Here is a 23,658-nt window from a genome sequence, read left to right on the forward strand (position 1 = left end):
TGTCCTACCTTGAGGAAAAGCTAAGAGAAAAAGAGGGGGGAGAGAAAAAAACGCCTCCCCCATTACATGCACACTCCCCTGGATGGACAAGCCTACAGAGAAGGTGTCTACGAGTTTCTTTGGGACTTTTACTTGCTCGTTTGATGAGTTGATTTTGTGTCATGACGTCTTTTGTGCAAAAAGCATCAACATCCCCCCCCAAAAATGGGAAGATCCATACTTGGGTCATCATTTTTCAAAGGATGCTTTGACACTAAACGAATGAACATCTCCATGAAAAGTGCACTTTTTCCTATTAGTTGCATGAAATGTACGGCAAAAAAATCGTTGCAATATTTGGCAACAAAGCGAAAACTGTTTACAGCGTGCAAATAAAAGGTTTGTATTGATATTTAGTATTTATAAATTCGCAATATTAAAAAAATGTTCCAACATAATATTGTGGTGGTAAATTCAAAGTATTATTTCAAAACAATATTAACTAATTATGTAGACTGCACTTCAAATTATCCCAAAATGTAGCAAATTGCAATTATTGATACATAAGTGATGAAATCGATAGAAACAGGGGTGTCCAAACTATGGCATGCGGCCCAAAACATGTCCAATATCCAGTTTTTATAGTCCCACAGCAAATTATGAAAATATCATTGAATATGTCCCGCACAAGAAGCTTAAATACGAACTACACACTGGGAACAATTCTCATCTTTACCACGAGAGGGCGCTAATCACAAACTGCGTCACTTTATAAGATAAGCAGTTAAAAAACCCTTACATGTTCAAATAAATGTAGAAAACTGCAGATATTTTTCAGTAGTGTAAACATAACTATATGTATATATATTTAAGCATATCATTAGATTATATTAAAGTTTGTGGTTCTTACCTTATTGACGTCTGTTGATGCTTAGAGGCTTCAAATCCATTTCAAATTCATTTCAAATTCAATTCAAGTTCAATTCAAGCTGGTATTGCCATTTCAACTTGGAAAGTTGGCATTGAATTGTTATGTCTAACTGCCATTGACGGCAACATATGTCCAATCCAATCTGAATGGGGAGGAAAATGCATTTTTTTAGTGAATACAATTGATTTTTTTAGTGAATACCATTGAATTTTTGTGTGTGAATACAATTGAATTTTTTGTGTGTGAGTACAATAGATTTTTTTGTGCGAGTACGATTGAATTGTTTTTAGTAAGCACCATTGAATTGTTTTTAGGGAATACCATTGAATTTTTTGTGTGAATGCCATTGAATTTTTTGTGTGAATGCCATTGATTTTTTTGTGTGAATGCCACTGATTTTTTTAGTGAATACAATAGAATTTTTTTAGTGAATACAATTGAATTAACTCACAATTTCAATTCCACTAACCGCCAAAGAGTACGAGAGCCAAATACTTTAATCTTAATGGGTTATGTTTATGAATACATTACATTGAAAATAGTGTACCACATAAACTAATTCCCAAGTTAGTCCTTTCAAGCAAGTCAAGCGTCCCAAACGTCCACTTGCGTGTTTGGTCAAGGGCTAAAAAAAATAAAAATAGGTCTGGGATTAGGTTTACGTTGAATACATTGGCAGCTAACGAGCTAACGAGCTACTGAGGTCCCGCCATATGCATATTCATAATTTGGCCAAGGCCGTGGGAGAATGCAGACCATATGCCTGCATATTGGACGGCTTGGCTTTTGCTAATTAAATGAGATATTAAATATTCGTTAGTGGACCAAATGCCCACAAGTGTAATATTGTGTGGATGTAAACTTGGAGGTCATATTATTAGGTACACCTGAATCCCTATTGGGTTTTCCAATGTATTATATTGGCTTTGTGGAATAACTCTTTAAAGTGTATAGAATGTAAAAGAAGATATAATATTGTATATGTATTAGTTTTAGAGCTAAAAATTATATATTGTTTCTTGTAATATCATCTTTAAAATGGTAAAATCTTATTTCAAGCAAAAAATAGCCAGTTCACACTATAAAAAATGTTCGAAAAATAATTTTAGATATAATATTTCAATTTTTTTTCTATGAATGGATTAAAAGACCTGGATTAAAATCCCTGAATATTGAGTTTTTTATAGATCTAAAACATTTGAGCTTTTTAAAAATATTTTTAGATTTTACAAAATTGTTTTTGGGCTAAAAACAAAAAAAATGGATTAAAAAATGACAATTATGGATTAAAAGCCCTGAATATTCCACTTTTATAGATCTAAAACAATGTTTCTTATAGCTTTTTTGATATATTTTTAGATTTTACAAAATGATTTTTGAACTAAAAACAGAAAATATGATAAAAAAATAACAATTATTGATTTAAAAGGAGAAAAATCATGAAATTTAATATACAACTATACTCTTCATTTTAATTTCATCCTAAAACACAAAATCAGCACCCATAATTCCCTTCCCCGGTCCCACAAAATGATACCTCGGACCATATCTGGCCCCCGAGCCGCCACTTTGACACACATCCCTTCTGGTCTACCCTTGTCTTACTTTAGGATCGAGTATTTAATGAGTAAACGAGCATACAATGTGTTTATTTGCCACTGTGACAAGTCCCACACTGTTCATTATTCAAGCAATGACTCTAAATGATGCTAATGATAATGAGCTATTGAACCAAATACCTCCTGGGACAACCATCAGTCATTCCCCGACACATTACGACTCATTCGTACCGTCCCCAAGACCTCCTTAACCCAAAACATAGTCAGCTTGGCAGAAATCTACACATTAACTGCTTATTTTATCAAAGAAACAGTCCTCCAAATGGCTAAAAAAACTACCAAAATATCAAGAATACTTTCTCCAATCACTTCTATATTTTTTTTACCAAGCCAACCTTTACATTAGCCAATCAATGTCCCAAGTCCTTGGTCTTTTCTTCTTCTACTCGAGGGAAATAAGAACTTTAAACACAACCACCTCAGTGCAATTTACCCTTTTAAGCAAGAAAAGGACAAGATCTCTGGGGAAAAGCTTAAACCTCTTGTTCCCACACTAAGTGGAGTTATCCAGATTGGTGAACTGCATGGGACTGTGGGTAAGTGACATATATGTGTGTATATATAGAGAGTACATATACTGTGCCTTTGCCTTGAGGAGGTGGCCTTCAAAATGGATCAATCCTTCTTTTATGATGGCTTTCGTGAACATGCCAGAAGGTCAACAGTTAAACAAAAGGTGCTCCATGGTGGGAAATGATCACATGAGTCGAAAATGTGCACATGATGGGAACTTGGAAGTGTCTTTTTGGTGGAAAAGAGGGGAAAAGTAGGGGGATTAAAGCTCATGGGGATTCTTGTGATGAATATGGGATCAATATTTTAGAAAGAGGGAAGAGTTGGTTACTATTGAATGGGATATTTGACGTTGGTTTGATATCGGAGAAAATCTCAATGGTAAAATGCATAGGGTGGATTTCAATTGGGGCGGACCATTTTTAGATGTAATATTTAGATTTTTTTAATTAAATGGATTAAAAGAAGTGGATTAAAAGCCCTGAATATTCAGTTTTTTTAAAACAATGTATATTTTAGATTTCTTTTTTTTTATTTTACCAAATGTTTTTTGGACTAAAAACACAGAAAAATCGATTAAAAATATCAATTTTTGATTTAAAGAACTGGATTAAAATCCCTAAATATTCAGTTTTTTTATATATCAGTTTTTATAATACAGTGCGCCTTATAATACAGTGCGCCTTATAATACAGTGCGCCTTAAAATACAGTGTGCCTTATAATACAGTGCGCCTTATAATACAGTGCGCCTTATAATACAGTGCGCCTTATAATACAGTGCGCCTTATAATACAGTGCACCTTATAATACAGTGCACCTTATAATACAGTGCGCCTTATAATACAGTGCACCTTATAATACAGTGCGCCTTATAATACAGTGCGCCTTATAATACAGTGCGCCTTATAATACAGTGCGCCTTATAATACAGTGCGCCTTATAATACAGTGCACCTTATAATACAGTGCGCCTTATAATACAGTGCGCCTTATCATACAGTGCACCTTATAATACAGTGCGCCTTACAATACAGTGCGCCGTATAATACAGTGCACCTTATAATACAGTGTGCCTTACAATACAATGCGCCTTATAATACAGTGTGCCTTATACTACAGTGCGCCTTATACTACAATGCGCCTTAAAATACAGTGCGCCTTAAAATACAGTGCACCTTATAATACAGTGCACCTTATAATACAGTGCACCTTATAATACAGTGCACCTTATAATACAGTGCGCCTCATAATACAGTGCGCCTCATAATACAGTGCGCCTCATAATACAGTGCGCCTCATAATACAGTGCGCCTTATATTACAGTGCGCCTTATACTACAGTGCGCCTTATGATACAGTGCACCTTATAATACAGTGCACCTTATAATAGAGTGCGCCTTATAATACAGTGCGCCTTATAATACAGTGCGCCTTATAATACAGTGCGCCTTATAATACAGTGCGCCTTATAATACAGTGCGCCTTATAATACAGTGCACCTTATAATACAGTGCGCCTTATAATACAGTGCGCCTTATCATACAGTGCACCTTATAATACAGTGCGCCTTACAATACAGTGCGCCGTATAATACAGTGCACCTTATAATACAGTGTGCCTTACAATACAATGCGCCTTATAATACAGTGTGCCTTATACTACAGTGCGCCTTATACTACAATGCGCCTTAAAATACAGTGCGCCTTAAAATACAGTGCACCTTATAATACAGTGCACCTTATAATACAGTGCACCTTATAATACAGTGCACCTTATAATACAGTGCGCCTCATAATACAGTGCGCCTCATAATACAGTGCGCCTCATAATACAGTGCGCCTCATAATACAGTGCGCCTTATATTACAGTGCGCCTTATACTACAGTGCGCCTTATGATACAGTGCACCTTATAATACAGTGCACCTTATAATAGAGTGCGCCTTATGATACAGTGCGCCTTATAATACAGTGCACCTTATAATAGAGTGCGCCTTATATATGGAAAAAATGTCATTCATTGAGGGTGCGCCTTATAATGCGGTGCGCCTTATAGTCGTGAAAATACGGTAACTAAATAACATTTAATAACTAAAAACGAAGGCCATTTTCTAGATAAAGGCATCAAACTGTGCTCAGTTACTGGAGCGATTTCATCTCTAGTCTAGTTTCTACCCTACGGGATGGATGTTTTACTAAACATTCTGTGAGTCTTGACATCCCAACTGGCTTTTGTACAATCACTGTTCCTTTGGTTACGTGTGGCTCCTAAGTGGCTTTTGTCATCGAGTGTAGAGCTCAGTTTCCCCGGCATCAAAGCCAAAGACGCCATTAATGCATGACAGTATCCCCGCTTACCTTGAGGCGGCAGGCGGAGAAGTGCTTAGCACAAGTCTCGGCGGAGTGTCGCGTTTTTTGTGCCTCTCCTCCTAGCGCCGCCTGTCTGTGTCGAGACAGTGTCGGAGCTTGTCGTCGGGTACTTTGGGGACTTTTCAAGCTGTTGCATTTGCATGATTGCAATTGGGGGTACACTCCTCCTCCTCCATTGACAACAACACTGGAGAAAACCCTGCAAAGGAATCAAAGTTTTTTTTTTTAGTAACTGTTCAAGGGACAGATGTTTTGTCAAAAATTGACATATAAAGTCTGCAAAAACTTTTTGTACCGACTCTTAATCCTGATTTATTGAAAATATTTTTAAAAATACTGTAAAAAATAGTGAATAAAAAGAAAATAAATTGCTTCATATGCTTTGATAGTCTTTACCTGAAAATATTTGAAAAATACTTTAAAAAATGGTGAATAAAAAGAAATAAATTGCTTCATATGGTTTGATAGTCTTTACCTGAAAATATTTTTAAAAATACTTTAAAAAATTGTGAATAAAAATTAAATATGCTTTGATAGTCTTTTTTTGATGAAAAAACTAATTATTAAAAAGGGAAAAATTCAGGAAAACAAAAAATCTAGATGTATAATGCACATATTTATATGTATTTTGCCTAAAAAGAGTGAATAATAATAAGATAAATTGCTGAATATGCATTGACAGTATTTACTTTTTTTAAATGAAAAAAACAAATTATTAAGGCAAAAAATGAAGGAAAACAAAAAATCTAGAGGTATAATGCAAACAAACCACCATACACTACTTTAAATAAATGCATTTTGGCTTTTCTGGTCGAAAATATGTATATATATTTTTTTTTGCCTAAAATAGTGAATACATAGAAAATAAATTGCTTAATGTGCAATGCTTTTTCCTCAGTACCATATGTTGTTCTAAAGTGTCGAAAAACGTCGCAATTTTGATGACGTAGCCACGCAACAGCGGGCTAGTTTGAAACGAGGAAGCCATGCAAAACAATGAAAAAAATAACCCGACGGCGTCTTGACAGCATGGCATCCGATTTCCGAAATTGACATTATAAATGTCTAAAAGTAAAAGCGATCGTCCCGGGAAAAGCTTCAGGGGTGAGACAGAACTTCCCCCAGAGAAAAACTTTTAGTAAACGTACCTTTTTATCCTCGATCTCTCTCTTACTAGCAGGGTTAGCTCCGGTGTCGTCTCCATCATTGTGGAAAGTGCTAATGTAGCACGAGAAACTAAAGATCTGCATCTTCTAAACTACAGATCTGCAACTACAATGTCGTCCACGGACGATTCTCGCATTTTAGCACTGGAGGACCAAGTACGGAGTTTATCGGATGAGTTAATACAATGCCAAGTAAGTTTTAAAAACGATCTGCATGCCCGAGATGGGTTCAAGGCCAGAGTAATATTGCCCAAAGATGCGTTCAAGGACAGGGTCATATTGCCCAAACGCAATGCGTAAAAGCTTCTAAAAAAATAATAATAAGTGGTTCTGCCTGCTACGATATTTTGCGATGTTCAAAAAAAGTAAATCGTAAGTAAATCGAGTACAGTAACGTTATATTTCTTTCTCCGATGCACAGTAACCTGTTTGCACGTTTGTTCAATGCAACGACGCAATCACGTGTTGCTCATTCCAAATGCTCACAGGTGGTTGTTAATGATGAACTGGGGTTTCAATACATCCTCACCACTAGGTGGCGCGTCACTTACCATTTACTTAACTTCTGAAATTTACGTACCATTGACAAAAATAGACGTCTAATCCATTTGAAGTTGTTCTTAGTTCAAATTGTTATTAATTATTTATGCTAGTGGCAAATTAATTTGAAATAGAAAGATGAAAAGACCAGATGTGTTCACATTTCACTTAAATTGAAGAAATTGATCTTTGCATTATTAAGAAGGCAATTAAATATTTTGGCCAGGAAAGTAACATTTCCTGTTTTGCATTGCATTGATTCATTTTAATTTGGGGATTTAATTTTTTGATCAAAATCCCTTTAGGGGAAATTCAATGCTGCTAGATATATGTATATACATTGATTTGATGTGGGCCGGACCATTTTAGATATAATATTTAGAATTATTTTTTATAAATGGATTAAAAGACCAAAATATTTTTTATAGATCTAATACAATTTTAATTTATGCTTTTTTTTTCTTAGTAAGGGAAGATCATGTATTTAATGATTTGGTTTTCATTACATAATGACTTATAATATATTCAAGTGGAAAACTAAAAATAACAAAATTATTTTTGATCTAAAAACAGAAAAAAATGATAAAAAATTCTAAATATTGATTTAATAAGGGGACAATCAGGAAATATAATATACATCTGTATCTATCATTTTAGAGGAAAACAGAAAATATTTTTATATATCTTTATATTTTACAACATTATTTTTGAACTAAAAATGCTGAAAAATGGCTAAAAAAGGACAATTATTGATTTCAAAGGGGTAAAATCAGGAAATATAATATACATCTATATCTATAATTTTAATTTGATCCTAAAACAGAAAACCAGCACTCATAATTTACTTTCCCGGACCACAAAAAATGATGCTCCGGGCCAAATTTGGCCCGCGGGCCGCCACTTTGACACCCATCCTTTATCAATGACAAAATCCCATACTACAAAAACACCCCTAATTAAATACCAACACTAACAATCAAATCTGGACATCCCTACCTCAATCTACATAATACATAACATTCTTTTAATATGGACAAACAGGCAATATGGACACTGTCCTCATCCCACTGATATTCTTGCTCCCCTTAATACAAACTGCCTTTCCCCCTCTCACTCCATCCTTGGTGGTCCCATCCTCCGCAAGATCAGAGCTACGGACCATCTAATTGGCGAGGCTTTAGTTCCGTAGCGTACCATTTAAATATTGCCATTTGAACACTAGTGATGTCTTAAGTCTCTGGCAAGAAGTACTCGGGGACAGCCATTAACTACAAAGGCGCCCATCTGTCAGCCAGTAAAGTGCTCCTGCTAGACCCATGCTAATTTAATTACTATGTGTGGCTGGATTCCAGTGGCTCATGTTTGGCCCGTGGTCTTTCACTTTCTTAACATGGAAAATGAATAATTCATACGGCCATCAAACACACATTCAACACATGTTTAAACACGCACTGATGAGGGTCCTGACCAATGTTCCCTCTAGGCTGCGCAATTGCGTATTATTCTCGTCTTCTCTGCGCAGTAGCAATCATATGGCGCGCAGTATCGTATTTTCACGAGTATAAGGCGCACTTAAAAGTCTTCAATTTTCTCCAAAATAGACAGTGCGCCTTATAATCTAGTGCACCTTATATATGGAAAAAATAGGAAAAACAGAAAACGAAAAACCACCACTGTCGGGTATAAAAAAAAACATAAACGCCTGAACTGAAACGATACTGTTAAATATGCAGATGCCATCTTTGTTTACAAAATCTTTCATCATACAGCTCCTCCCCCACTGCAAGATTTTATACAAAAAAAATCCAAAACATCAACAATGGCTGGCTCTAGAGGTGACTGTAAAGTAGTGAGTGCTTCATACCTGGAAGTCAATAGCAATTACCATATTTTCACCACTATAAGGCACACATAAAAGTCTTAAATTTTCCTCAAAATAGACAGTGCGCCGTATAATCCAGTGCGCCTTATATATGGAAAAATGTCATTCATTGAGGTTGCGCCTTATAACGCTGTGCGCCTTATAGTCGTGAAAATACGGTAAATATGTTAGGCTTTTTAATCTGGCCCGCCGACGTTGTCCAAATAATGTTTTTCTTTTATTTTTTCCCCAAAATGGCGCCGTCACACGGAAGCCAGTGGCAGTATCTCTGTCCACTCTTATTTGTTTTTTTTGTGTTTTACAACCCCTCTATCTTTTTTTAAATGCCATTTTAATATTTCTTAAAACATTCCTTTTGACTTGACTTTGTAGTACTTTATACTTTTTACCATAACGATGACTAATGAGTATGTTAATCCTTTAGTCCATTTTTTCCTCTTTATATTTCATATGTACTGTTAACGGATGCACTTTTTTACATGTATCCAATCTTGTACTGACCCCGCCCATCTGGCAATTTTTTTAAAGTCAATATGGCCCCCACTGGGCCAAAAACTTTGCCAAATTTAGACCAAAATTAGAGGCAACATTGGTCCTAACCAATCAGCCAGCTGTCTAAAGTTATCTGTTGCTACTTAACTTTAGCTGCATTGCAGGAATTTAGAAAAGCAGCAAAATATATATATATATATATATATATATATATATATATATATATATATATATATATATATATATATATATATATATATATATATATATATATATATATATATATATATATATATATATATATATATATATATATATATATATATATATATATATATATATATATATATATATATATATATATATATATATATATATATATATATATATATATATATATATATATATATATATATATATATATATAAATAAAAAAAAGCACAGTCTGACAGTCCTTCTATTTTATACGTTCTCCTCACGGTCTCATCAAGGTCCGCTCTGCCATTTGGTTAAATAATTGATGAGACACTTTTTTTGAGACGGGGGGCTAAAATTCATGTACTAATTGGAGACCAGTGGATTCCAGTGGGAGGGATGACTTTTATCTTGTGATGATGTGAACATAATTTATCAGATAATTTTATATCAAGTCGATTTGGCATAATTCGCTCTTTTAATGTCAGATATGTAGTTTTTTTTTTTTTTTTAGATGTCGCTCATTAAATGAAATGCAGCTTTGGATAAAATAATAAATATAAAAACTCTAGAGATTATTTGAATTGGTAATGTGTCAGGGCAGCTCGGGATTGGTCGATTTGAGGATGAGTCACTCTGTCATCAGTTTGGAGGTTTTTGGGGGAAAATATCTGAAAAACAAGATTTTAGAGAGTATTTGATTAATGAAGAAATGGAATATTCGCCATCAAAATGGATGCCAGCCCATCCTTGTTGGTTATAAATAGTTGATGACGACAAGTGCCAATGCAAACTCCCCTTGAGTCGAAGGTCACGTCCCAGACGCGTGCGTTCCGAGACGTTCACGACTGATTCGGGCCGATCAAAAAATGATTTTGTACAAGATGTCTTCAATTATTGATCGACTTCGCTATGCTAATGTCATCAGCAATTCCTCTTCATTTTAGTTTTTTTTTTTAAGTCAAAGAAAGATGAGATGTTTTGCTGCTTATTGGAGATAAGCCAAGGGAAAGTGTTGCTTTAGTGTGCGGTTGTCAAAGTGGTGGCCCGGGGGCCAAATTTGGGCCGCTGGATCAGTTTGTGTGGTCCGGGAAAGTAAATCATGTGCTGACTTTTTGTTTTAGGATCAAATTAAAATGAAGAGTATAGATGTTTATTAAATTTCCTGATTTTTTTCCCTTTTTAATCTATAATTGTCATTTTTTTAATCATTTTTTTTGCCGACTTTATGTTTTAGGATCAAATTAAAATGAAGAGTATAGATGTATACTAAATTTCCTGATTTTTTTCCTCTTTTATAATCAATAATTGTCATTTTTTAATCATTCTTTTCTGTTTTTAGTTTTAAAAAGTATAATCTAAAAATATATTTTAAAAAAAGCTAAAATAAATTGTTTTAGATCAATAAAAACTCAATATTCAGGGATTTTAAGCCAGTTCTTTTAATCCATTTATAAAAAATTAGTGACAAATTTGGCTTTTTTAGTTGAAAAGTGTACACGGACGCGACTTATATACGAGAAAATACGGTGAATACTTTTTAAATTCTGAAATTCGACGATTTTAGGCCATTTTAAGGGTGCGGCTTATACACAGACGCAACTTATATACGATAAAATACAATTAATACTTCTTAAATTGTGAAATTCAACGGTTTTAAGGCCATTTTTAGGGTGCGGCTTATACTCAGACGCGACTTATATACGAGAAAATACATTGAATACTTCTTAAATTGTGAAATTCAACAATTTTAGGCCATTTTAAGGGTACGGCTTATACGCAGACGCGACTTATATACGAGAAAACACATTGAATGCTTTTAAAATCGGCTCCATTTCCTCTATTTGTGCATAAATTAAGTTAAAATGATACTAGAGATATGCAATTTCAAGCCAATTAAGAATAACTGAACTCATTCCTATTTTTCTCAGGCTGATAAAGACTTTGTGTGGTCCCTTTGGAAACGACTCCAAGTAGAACATCCAGATTTGACCCAAGCTGTGAGCCTGGTCATTGAGCGGTAAGTAAGTAACCCACACACCTGTATATTTTATTTTTTTTAACCTCTACGGCGCTACGAGATAAGCGCCAAAGTCCCTCGTTGGACGTAAAAAAGGCACCTTGGCCCGTTCTACTGGGGGTTAGGAACGGAATTTGCCGCAGATGCCGATTTAAGCCCCGTTATCCTCCACATTGCCGTTCAGCCATGGAAACTTTTTTAATGAAAACACTCTTACACGGCTCCCGTTTGTGGACATGCCGTCTTTAAAAGGATAAATTGAGATTGAATATGACCTTTTTCACAGAATAGTTAAGCCACAGAAAGATCAGTGGCATGGGAATGTTCACAAAAGATGAAATATGGACAGTTTTTTTGACAATACCCATGTGTATGGATGTAATTTAATATAGGATTCTGTTTTTAGGGTACTTTTTTGTTCGGGAATAGATCCAAGGGCGGGATTTTTTGGTAGATATACGCATATTTATGCCACCTTTTGACTTTTCGGGGTCTTACTTTTTTAAAGTTAACATTTTTTTGTCTGTATGAAGAAGTCGTCTAATCTAAAGCACATTGATATTTTGATTTTTTTGTGTTTGGATGTGGTTTAAGATCTTTTTTGGGTGTGTTTTTGGAGCTACTGTGGAATTTTTTTTAGGGGTATTCATAGTGGAATGTGGCGACATTGTTTTTTTAATTTATATGGTGACATTAATGTTTTATATGGGAGATTTGGTACTGAATGATTGAAGTGGGCTGTTATAAATCATGCTCATTTTCCCCCTTTTAAATCAATAATTGTCATTTTTTGATCAATTTTTTCTGTGTTTTTAGTTCAAAAATTATTTTGTGAAATCTAAATATATATATATAAAATAAAGCTAAAATAAATATTGTTTTAGATCTTTGAAAAACTGAATAATCAGGGATTTCAATCCAGTTCTTTAAATCAATAACATCAATTTGATTTCATGTGGGCTGGACCATTTTTTTATATAATATTTAGATATTTTTTTATATAAATGGATTAAAAGAACTGGATTAAAAGCCCTGAATATTCCGTCTTTTTATTGATCTAAAACAATGTTTATTTTACCTTTTTTTAATATATTGTTAGATTTTAAAAAAAATATTTGAACTAAAAAAACAGAAAAAAATCATTAAAAACTACAATTATTGATTTAAAGAACTGGATTAAAATCCCTGAAAATTCTGTTTTTATAGATCTAAAACAATGTTTATTTTAGCTTTTCTTAAATATATTTTTACATTTTACCAAACCATTTTTGAACTAAAACCACAAAAAATTGATAAAAATGACAATAATTGATTGAAAATGACAATTATTGATTAAAAATGACAATTTTTGATTAAAAACTACATTTATTAATTAAAAATGACAATTATTGATTAAAAACTACAATTATTAATTAAACAATGACAATTATTGATTAAAAAATTGCAAAAATCAGGAAATTTAATATCCATCTATACTCTTCATTTTAATTTCATCCTAAACCCGAAATTCAGCACTCATGCCCCACAAAATCATACTGGCTTACCCAACCACAAGTCCTCATTGTCAACCATACCTGAGAGTTATTATCATTTAACCAAAACAACACAAGTAAAAAATAAACATCACATAAAGAGACTTCCTCAACACAGGTACCTCCTGTCCCCCCCCCCCCCCCCGCCCCCCCCCCCCCCACCTAAAACATCCTCCTCAGTTAGCTCACATCCCCTTAGGAAACCCATCAAAGTATACTTCTCCACCGAGACCACCAAAGGGAACATCCACCCAGAGATCGTCGTACGTGTATACAGTATCACCTGATGCGCAGGAGGATATTGACATGGTAATTGTGTCGACTCCAGTCAAGCATAAGTTCCCATTGGGAGCCCCCCTCCTTGGATTTTTTCACTGCCGCGATTGGTTGCTTTGTGGGGGGGGGGATATGTAGCTACTAGGCCATCTTCTAACCCCTGGGGGACTTCCCGGATACTTATTTCAAGTGTCTGTCGAGGGAAAAAGGATGATCAGAAGAGGTAAAAGAGACGCCTTGAAGACGAGGTTTTTTGGGGGGCCCTGGTGGCCTGGAGGAGTTGGAATGAACCGGTTGGTCCCCAATTGATGAGCTGTTTTTGTCTATCATAGAAGTGAACGAGATTTGAGATAAGAGAGAGGATAGGGGAAAGTTCAGTCTGGTGGTGGTGGAAAGATGGGTGGCAGACTCGGGTTTAATGTTAACTTGATTTTATGTGGGCGGGACTATTTTAGATATATTTAGATTTTTTTGTGTTGTAAATGGATTAAAAGAAGTGGATTAAAAGGCCTGAATATTCAGTTTTTTTGTAGATGTAAAACAATGTTTATTTGAGCTTTTTTAAATATGTTTTTTGATTTTACTAAATGATTTTTGAACTAAAAATACAGAAAAATGGATTAAAAGATTGCAATTATTGATTTAAAGAACTGGATTAAAAACCCTGAATGTTCAGTTTTTTATAGATCTAAAACTATTTTTATATATTTTTAGATTTTACAAAATTATTTTTGAACTAAAAATACAGAAAAAATGATTAAAAAAAATTATAATTATTGATTTAAAAACTGGATGAAAAGCCCTGAATATCCAGTTTTTTTATAGATCTATAACAATGTTTATTTTAGCTTTTTTAAAATATTTTTAGATTTTCCTAAAAAAAATTGAAACTAAAAACTTGTTCATGTTATGTTACGAGCGCATTACCATGCAAAAAGTCTGACTTTAGTGCTATTAAACATATTTTAGTACTATTAAACCACTAGTTATTTGTTACTTTGTTAATAGATGGCAAATTAGAACAAATAAAAACATTTTTTCCAATCCAATATCATGTTTTTGCTGTCTTTTCAGAGTTTTGGAACAAATAAATTAGTTTTTTAGTTCATTTCAATTGGAAAAGTTTGTTTGTGTTACGGAAAATTTGACATACGAGCTCGGAACTGGAACAAATTAAGCTCATATCTCAAGGTACCACTGTACATTCAAAATATTGTCTATTGAACATACTTCATAGTCATAAAATAGGCTTTTAAGGTGAGCGAAATTATCGCACTTTTTGACTTTTTGGTAGAATTTCAGGTTTTATCCAAGTCAGGTATTACTTCACTAAAGTTTGTACATCTAGCCACTTATTAAAGAACTAAAAAGTTGATCTTCCATTATGTCTCTTGCTCCAATAGACCCTGACGAGATCACTTCACAATGTTCTAAAGAGAGCTTCGTGACTTATTAGTTCCGCCCAGTCTACCCATGTTTTGCCATTTCGCTACATTTCTCCATAATAGTCCTTTTTCAAACCAACTTCCAAAAATCACTTCTACCTAACATAATCTATCTTGTCAGTCACTACACCTGCAAATATCTCATCATTCTATCTTCCAGTGAACGACATAAAGGCGAAATGAAGGACAGGAAAGTTCTGGAAATCCTGCAGGCTAAAGATTTCAAGATCCAGGATCTAGAAATGGTACTACACTACTTTATTTTTATTTTTTAAATGCCATAAGCTTAGATTTTTAAGCATCTAGGGATGCTTTTTGTCCTAGACGTCGAAAAACGAAGCTTTTTTCTGGCTAGTTAAGCACAAACGGCGTTCAAATTGTTCACTTCGACCTCATTATGAACGTTTGAATGTATTGGATGGTCCCGTGTTTGAATCTCTATTAAAGCTCGGCAATTTGGAAGGAGCTAAATCCACTATGTGGATGGATCAGACCTATTTCCTCCATTGTGGCAATTAATTGTATCCCAGAGCAGCGTGTTATTTGAGACCAGTGCACGCTCACATAAGGTAGTGGATTTGTAGACTACCGTATTTTCACGACTATAAGGCGCACTTAAAAGTCTTACATTTTCTCCAAAATAGACCCTTATAATCCAGTGCGCCTTATATATGGAACAAACTGAAAACCAAAAACGAAAAACCACCACTGCCGGATATTAAAAAAACACAAACGCCTGAACTGAATACTCAATACTGTTAAATATGCAGATGCCATCTTAGTTTACAAAATCTTCCATCATATAGCTCCTCCCCCACTGCAAGATTTTATACAAAAAAATCCAAAACATCAACAATGGCTGGTTCTAGAGGTGACTGTAAAGTAGTGAGTGAGTGCTTCATACCTGGAAGTCAATAGCAATTACCGTATTTTCACCACTATAAGGTGCACTTAAAAGTCTTAAATTTTCTCCAAAATAGACAATGCGCCTTATAATCCAGTGCGCCTTATATATGGAAAAAACTGAAAACCAACAGTAAAAAACCACCACTGTCGTATATTAAAATAACAATTTGTTATTTATCTCCCTTTCACAGAGAGTGTCAGAGAAGCAACAAGAGGTAAACAAGCTTCTCCAAAGACGCCCTGCAATTGACCCACAAGCTTCTTTAATGAAAAGCGAGCTGCAAAATTTACGTCAACAACTCCTTGACAAGAACACTCAACTTCAGGTTAGTCCAGGGATGGTCAAACTACGGCCCGCGGGCCACATTCAGCCCGCTAGGCCTTTTAATCGGGCCCGCCGACGTTGTCAAAAAAATTCTTTTTTATATATATATATTTAAAATTATTATTATATTTTTGGGGGAAATTATTGTCAGGTTTAGAACCATATACATTCAATAATTCGGATCAGAGGTAGCACACGCAGAGTCGGCTTGATGAGATTTTCAAAGACATCAGCTGAGGGAGGGGTCGGGAGGTGCCAGCGCTTGGAGATGAGTCCATCTCCTTGCCTGACCAGTTCCAATCCCTCCCGACCTCCAACAGAGTAGCCCCTTTTATTAACAAAGGGTCATGTGACCTAGGTACAAACTTAAGGCGGGACGAAGTGACACAAAGAAATGGGCGTGTCTTAGTAAATGACATGCCCCTAACTCATAGGTGTTATGAAGGAAACTTACCACTAGGCTCCGCAAAATTCTATCCAAGTGACTATACAGCATAAAAGTATAAAGAATACCTTCTATACTTCACATTTATCATATTTTTGTAGAAATTATAATTTTTTTGGAGAAATTATCATAATTTTTTTGGGAGAAATTATCATAATTTTTTTTGTAGAAATTATCATAATTTTTTTTGGTAGAAATTATTATTATTCTTCAAGATGGCGCCATCACACGGAAGCCAATGGCAGTACTTCTGTCCACTCTTATGTTTTTTTTTGTGTTTTACGACTCCTCCATTTTTTTTAAATAACATTTTAATATTTCTTAATACATTCCTTTTTACTTGACTTTGTAGTACTTTATACTTTTTACTTCAATGACAAGTGATAAGTTTATTAACACTTTAGTCCTTTTTTTCTCTTTATGCTTCATACATACTGTTAACGGATGCACTTTTTTACATGTATCATATCCTGTCCTGACCCCGCCCATCTGTCACATTTTTAAAGTCAATATGGCCCCCCTGGCACAAAAGTTAGGGTTAGTCCAACAATTTTCACGGCGACAACTACACAAAAAAGGCCTTTCTTACAAAAAAAACACACATTTATCATGCCACAGACAACAGAGAATACTTAACGGTAAAAAAAATGGAAGGAAGGCCTTTGGAAACTTTACGGATTAATACTTAATGATTCCGTCAGTAGGGAGGAGAGTGGGAAAGAGTGTGTTATGGTTCGGCCTCCCCTTAATTATGGTTGCACAGGACCCGCTTATGATTAATTGATAGCGGAACGGTCCTCTCGCAGTTTTGCTTCGGACTCACGGCGAGAAATGGCAGGAGGACAGCATCAGAAAGGGAGTCTAATGGGTCTTGGAGTCAGCGCCATTCTCATTAGCGCTAAAGATACCTGCATGTGTCCGGCCTAGCGCAGGTGACCTTGGCCAATAAGTGTATCGGGTACGAATCTCCTGAGACAAAATAAGAAAAAAAAGCAAAATATGAAAGCTGTGGTGATCATTACATATTCGTTCTGCTTGTTCACACCCTTGACATCATTAGTTTTTTTTGTTGATATTTGTCTGGTTATGTCTCGACTCTTGATAAATGGAAATTAGCACATGGCTTCGTTTGACCTTTTAAAGGGCCAGCTTCTGTGTTTGTGTAAAGAAAATAATTTCGTAAAATGTGGTTTCTGTAGCGGATTTATATATTTGTATTATGAATAGATGTAATTGTGAAATAATAAGTTAAAAATGTGTACAAACTGAATTTTACTGGGCATGTTTCAGTGCCTTTGACAGGTTTAGGCGTCAAATTTATTTGGAAAGGGAGGGATGGCAGTGATCATTAGATTAGATTATATTAGATTACATTAGATTTGATTGGATTAGAGTAGATTATATTTGCTTGGATTAGATTATATTAGATTTGCTTGGATTAGATTATATTAGATTTGCTTGTATTAGATTAGATTATATTTGCTTGGATTATATTAAATTTGTTTGGATTAGATTATATTTGCTTGGATTATATTATATTATATTATCTTGGATTAGATTAAATTAGATTATTTGCTTGGATTAGGTGAGATTAAATTAGATTAGATTTGCTTGGATTAGATGAGATTAAATGAGATTAGATTTGCTTGGATTGTATTAGATTATAATTGCTTGGATTAAATTATATTAAATTAGATTAAATTTTATTTGGATTAGATTAGATTACATTATATTCGATTTGCTTGGATTTTATTATATAATACATGCTTGGATTTTATTATATTACATTTGCTTGGATTTTATTATATTACATTTGCTTGGATTTTATTTTATTATATTTGCTTGGATTGGATTAGATTGGATTAGATATCGATTAGATTTAGATTAGAACTTGATTTCATCAGGTATTCGTGAAATTTCTTGTTTGCAGTAGCAAGACAATCACAAGACACACAAGAAATTGTAGACCTAGTTAAAAAAACTGGAGCCACATACAGCCAATCCACTAGATGGGGACCTTCTGCAGACTCAGACTAAGATTCTGGAGGTTTTAAACCAAAAAATACCGCTCAATAATGGAATAAAATGCACCTGAGAGTAAGTTCAAATAATACCTTGCGGTTAACCACTCCGAATTTAACAAAAAACACAATAAAATGTCATTTACAAATGTGAAATCTGGCAATAGTGCAAAAAATGATGGGAACTTTTTGACTTAGCAAACAATCATACAAACACAAGGGGGGGGGGGGGGGTCTCAAACCTCCCCCGTAATAACTTTTGTTTTTCCGGCGCTATTGTTTATTTGGCCCTTCTCGACCTCTCCTCCTGACACGCACACCTCCCCTCATCCTCGTCCAGGAATTGAAGACGGAGTGTGGGAGGAAAGAGGAGGAGGAGGCGCAGCAGGCAGCGCGTGCACTGGAGGAGGAGGAGGAGGAGAAAGGGGGATTAACATCCCGCTGTGTCGCCCTACGAGCTGACCTGGAGGAGAACCACAAGCAGGCCAAGCAACACCGTGACCAGAGGGAGGCTTCTCAGGCCAGAGTTAAGGTTTGAATAACACACACACACACCTAGTATGGTCCTTGTGTCCTCTATGGCGTCCATTTTTTTTTTTTTTTTGGTGCACCTTGACATTTGTGATCTTTTTACCTCTGTAACAATGGAAGTAAACAATCACAGCAGCAAAGAAACATAGTTTGTGTGGATGGTGGAAAGGTGATTTTTCCTATTTTGGTGGATGGAGTAGACTTGGATACTCGGGAGATAGAGGGTGCAATTGATAGTGGGTTTGTTTTTGGCAAAGTGGAGGTTCGCGGGCTAAATTTGGTCCGTTGAATCGTTTTTTTGTGGTCCGGGGAAGTTTGTGGATGGTTGAAAGGTGATTTTTTTGCGAGGAAAATACCTATTTTGGTGGATGGAGTAGACTTGGATAGTGCTGAGATAGAGGGTTCAATTGATAGTGGGTTTGTTTTTGGCCAAGTGGTGGTCCGCGGGCTAAATTTGGTCCGCCGAATCGTTTTTTGTGGTCCGGGGAAGTTTGTGGATGGTCGAAAGGTGTTTTTTTGCTAGGAAGTTACCTATTTTGGTGGATGGAGTAGACTTGGATAGTGCTGAGATAGAGGGTTCAATTGGCAGTGGGTTTGTTTTTGGCAAAGTGGAGGTTCGCGGGCTAAATTTGGTCCGTTGAATCGTTTTTTTGTGGTCCGGGGAAGTTTGTGGATGGTCGAAAGGTGATTTTTTTTGCTAGGAAGTTACCTATTTTGGTAGATGGAGTAGACTTGGATAGTCGGGAGATAGAGGGTGCAATTGATAGTGGGTTTGTTTTTGGCAAAGTGGAGGTTCGCGGGCTAAATTTGGTCCGCTGAATCGTTTTTTTGTGGTCCGGGAAGTTTGTGGATGGTCGAAAGGTGATTTTTTTGCTAGGGAGTTACCTATTTTGGTGGATGGAGTAGATTTGGTTAGTCGGGAGATAGAGGGTTCAATTGGCAGTGGGTTTGTTTTTGCCAAAGTGGAGGTTTGCAGGCCACATCTGGTCCGCTGAATTGTTTTTTGTGGTCCAGGAAGGTAAATGATGAGGGGTGATTTTTTGTTTTAGGATGAAATTAATATGAAGAGTATAGATGGATGTTAAATTTACTGATTTGGGCTTTTTTAAATCAATAATTGTAATTTTTTAGCATTTTTTTGTGTTTTTGTGTTTGTTAAAATCTAAAAATATGTAAAAACAGCTAAGATAAACATTTTTTTGTCCCTTTATACATGATCCATAATTAAGTATTTATTTACCGGTTCTTTACAAATAAAACTACTTACAATAAGATAATTCCTTACCAGGAACTTGAGGAAGAAGTCCACAACACCCAGCAGGAGGTCTCCAAAATCCAGATCCGTAACAGCACCCTGGCATCTTGCATCTCCATCAAAGAACAGGAGTTGGCAACAAAAGAGGATCAGCTTCATAAACTCAGGTAAAATGACACTCCACAGTACTCATGAGATAGAAATACAGTGGTACCTCGAGATATGAGCTTAATGCGTTCCAGGACTGAGCTCGGATGTCAATTTACTCGTAACTCAAACGAACGTTTCCCATAGAAATGAACTAAAAAACAAATTAATTCGTTCCAACCCTCTAAAAAAACATCAAAAACAGGTTATTGGATTGGAAAAACATTTTTATTTGTTTTAGTTCGCCATCTATTAACAAAGTAACAAATAACTAGTAGTTTAATAGTACTAAAATGTGTTTGATAGTACTAAAATTTGACTTTTTGCATGGTAACGCGCTCGTAACATAACATGAACAAATTGAAATGAGTGCTGACTTTGTTTTAGGATCAAATTAAAATGAAGAGTATAAATGCATATAAAATTGTTTTCAGTTTAAAAATCATTTTGTAAAATCTAAAAAAATATATTAAAAAAAACTAAAATAAACATTGTTTCAGATCTATAAAAAACTGAATATTCAGGGCTTTTAATCCAGTACTTTAACTCAAAAAATTGAATTTTTTAATCATTTTTTTCTGTTTTTAGTTCAAAAATAATTCAGTAAAATCTAAAAAAAATATACAAAAAAAACTAAAATAAACAGTTTTAAATCTACAAAAAAACTGAACATTCAGAACTTTTAACCCAGTTCTTTAAATCCATAATTATAATTTTTTAATCATTTTTCCATGTTTTTAGTTCAAAAATCATTTAGTAAAATCTAAAAAAATATATATAAAAAAACTAAAATAAACAGTTTTAAATCTACAAAAAACAATATTCAGGGCTTTTAATCCAGTTCTTTAAAAAAAAAATCTAAAACACCCAACCCCACATAAAATCGAGTCGACATTACCGCTACCCCTGCACTACCGCCAAAAACCACTAAAAAATATCATATCTATAATTTCTCATACATCAAGGTACCACTGTAGTTGACTCTTCTAGCTAACACCATCCTAAATAAAAGACTCCATGCATGTGGATAGTGTCAAGTACTACATTCCTTTTAGTGTCAAGGCTTGGGGGTGACAGCGATATTTCCGAGCACAGCTCACCTAAAGCCACTCTGTAAGCCTCATGTAGTGAATGCGCTTTAAAGGAGGTTGAAAAGGGAAACGGGCCAGGCTTTGCCTAAGCTATAGTCGATATGATAAAAACTCTGGGAACCTTTTAGAAGCCTTAGAGGTAATCTCAAGCCTTTTTTTTTTGTAACTACGTTTCTCTTTTAATGGCTGCTACGCTCTGATGTGTCAGTCACATTTCGGAAAGGCGGCGGGTGAAGGCCTCTCAAGGTTTTAGCTCGGTGATTAACGACGGCTCGGCGCGTTAGAGGAGCACTTTCCGCTTGTAATTCCGTAGGAACTCTGGGAATTGATCCGTATTATCCCGGATTTTATCGGTCACAGAGATGCGCCGAAATTAATTTGCGTCACGCCGCCCTCAGGTGCGAGTTGGCAGAAGTGCAGACGTCGTATAAACGCAGTACCGAACACGCCGAGGCGCAGAGACAACTGATCAAGGAGTTGGAAGGACTCAATGTGGACACGAAGAGAATTCTGAGGAACCAAGAAGAGGCCCATGCTGTGGATAATACTTCTTGTCAGAAGGTATTTACAAAAAAATGTGGTAAAATTGGCTTTTAACATGGGAATATATGCATTTAACCAATGAGAAACATGTTGGAAGTATGGTCCACTAATATTTTTGTATCTCAAAGGAACATTTCCCATTGAAATGAACTAAAAACTAATTAATATGTTCGAAAACCTTCTGAAAAAACGCCAAAAAGAGGTTGTCGGATTGGAAAAAATGTTTTATTTGTTGTAATTCGCCATTTATTAACAAAGTAACAAATAACTAGTGGTTTAATAGTACTAAAATGTGTTTAATAGGACTAAAATCTGACTTTTTGCATGGCAACGCGCTCGTAACATCACAAAAACTAATTTAAATTAACTTGAATTACGATGGAGACACTGAAAAATAAGTTAAATCGAATAGAAAAGGGAGAAATGGATTCAGATGAGGCGTACAGTGATACCTTGAGATACGAGCTTGATTCGTTGCAGGACTGAGCTCGTATGTCAATTTTTTCGTAACTCAAACGAATGTTTCACAGTGAAATGAACTACAAAACAAATTTATTCGTTCCAACCCTCTAAAAAAACACCAAAAACAGGTTAATGGATTGGAAAAACATTTTTATTTGTTTTAATTCGCCATCTATTAACAAAGTAACAAATAACTAGTGGTTTAATAGTACTAAAATGTGTTTAATAGGACTAAAATCAGATAAACGATGAACACCATACAAATACCATGTGAAATGATGCTCTTTAATATAGTGATTCACATATATATTTGACAGTTGTATAGCGAATTGAGCCAATGCTACCAAAGCCTCATGTCAAGTGAGGCTGAGCTAAGGAAGAGCCACCAAGAGTTGAGCAGCCAATTGGCCCAGAAAGAGAAGCAGATATTACAACTACAAGCCCAACTACAACAAAAACAACAGCAACAACAACAGGAGAAACAGCAGGAATCACCAAAGCAACAGCAAAAAACAACACTTTGCTTCTCATACAACAGACAAACCAACTTAAAGGTAAGAGTTCAACACCTATTTTTTAAATTATGATATTTTTGTCTATTCTAATTTTCTAGTACAATGGTACCTCGACATACGAGTAATTTGAGATAGGTCCCGATTATAGCAACTTCACATTTTTGAAGGAATTTTAAGGTTAGTGACTAAAACAAAATGCTTCCAACAAAAAGCAAACCTTTTATTCACATTTCCCACCATTATTACCTTCTTTTTTCCCAAAAATAATCCAAACAAAATATTTCCGACAAAAAAGCTAGCCTTTATTCACATTTTCCACCACTATTACCTTCTTTTTTCCCGAAAATAATCAAAAAAAATATTTCCGACAAAAACGCTAGCCTTTTATTCACATTTTCACCAGTATTACCTTTTTTTTTTAATTCAACAAAATATTTCCAACAAAAAAGCTAGCCATTT

The 23,658-nt window shown here is 35.0% G+C and overlaps 2 protein-coding genes across 2 annotated transcripts; one reads left to right on the forward strand and one right to left on the reverse strand.

Moving 5' to 3' along the window:
• Positions 1-895: 895 nt before the first annotated feature.
• On the reverse strand, positions 896-7,029 carry LOC144198755 (uncharacterized). Its single transcript, XM_077719946.1, has 3 exons — positions 6,559-7,029; positions 5,399-5,609; positions 896-1,052 (listed from the first exon to the last, which is right to left on the reverse strand). The coding sequence occupies exons 1-3, from the start codon at positions 6,615-6,617 to the stop codon at positions 948-950; spliced, it is 375 nt and encodes a 124-aa protein (XP_077576072.1). The 5' UTR covers positions 6,618-7,029; the 3' UTR covers positions 896-947.
• LOC144198231 (centlein-like) lies at positions 6,576-23,324 on the forward strand. Its single transcript, XM_077719142.1, has 9 exons — positions 6,576-6,768; positions 11,617-11,705; positions 15,119-15,203; positions 16,056-16,190; positions 18,996-19,187; positions 20,475-20,608; positions 22,078-22,240; positions 23,002-23,238; positions 23,298-23,324. Exons 1-9 carry the CDS (start codon positions 6,688-6,690, stop codon positions 23,322-23,324), a joined length of 1,143 nt encoding a protein of 380 aa, XP_077575268.1. The 5' UTR covers positions 6,576-6,687.
• The last annotated feature ends 334 nt before the right edge of the window (positions 23,325-23,658 follow it).

The sequence above is a fragment of the Stigmatopora nigra genome, chromosome 6 (genome assembly GCF_051989575.1).
Source record: "Stigmatopora nigra isolate UIUO_SnigA chromosome 6, RoL_Snig_1.1, whole genome shotgun sequence".
Lineage (NCBI taxonomy): Eukaryota > Metazoa > Chordata > Actinopteri > Syngnathiformes > Syngnathidae > Stigmatopora > Stigmatopora nigra.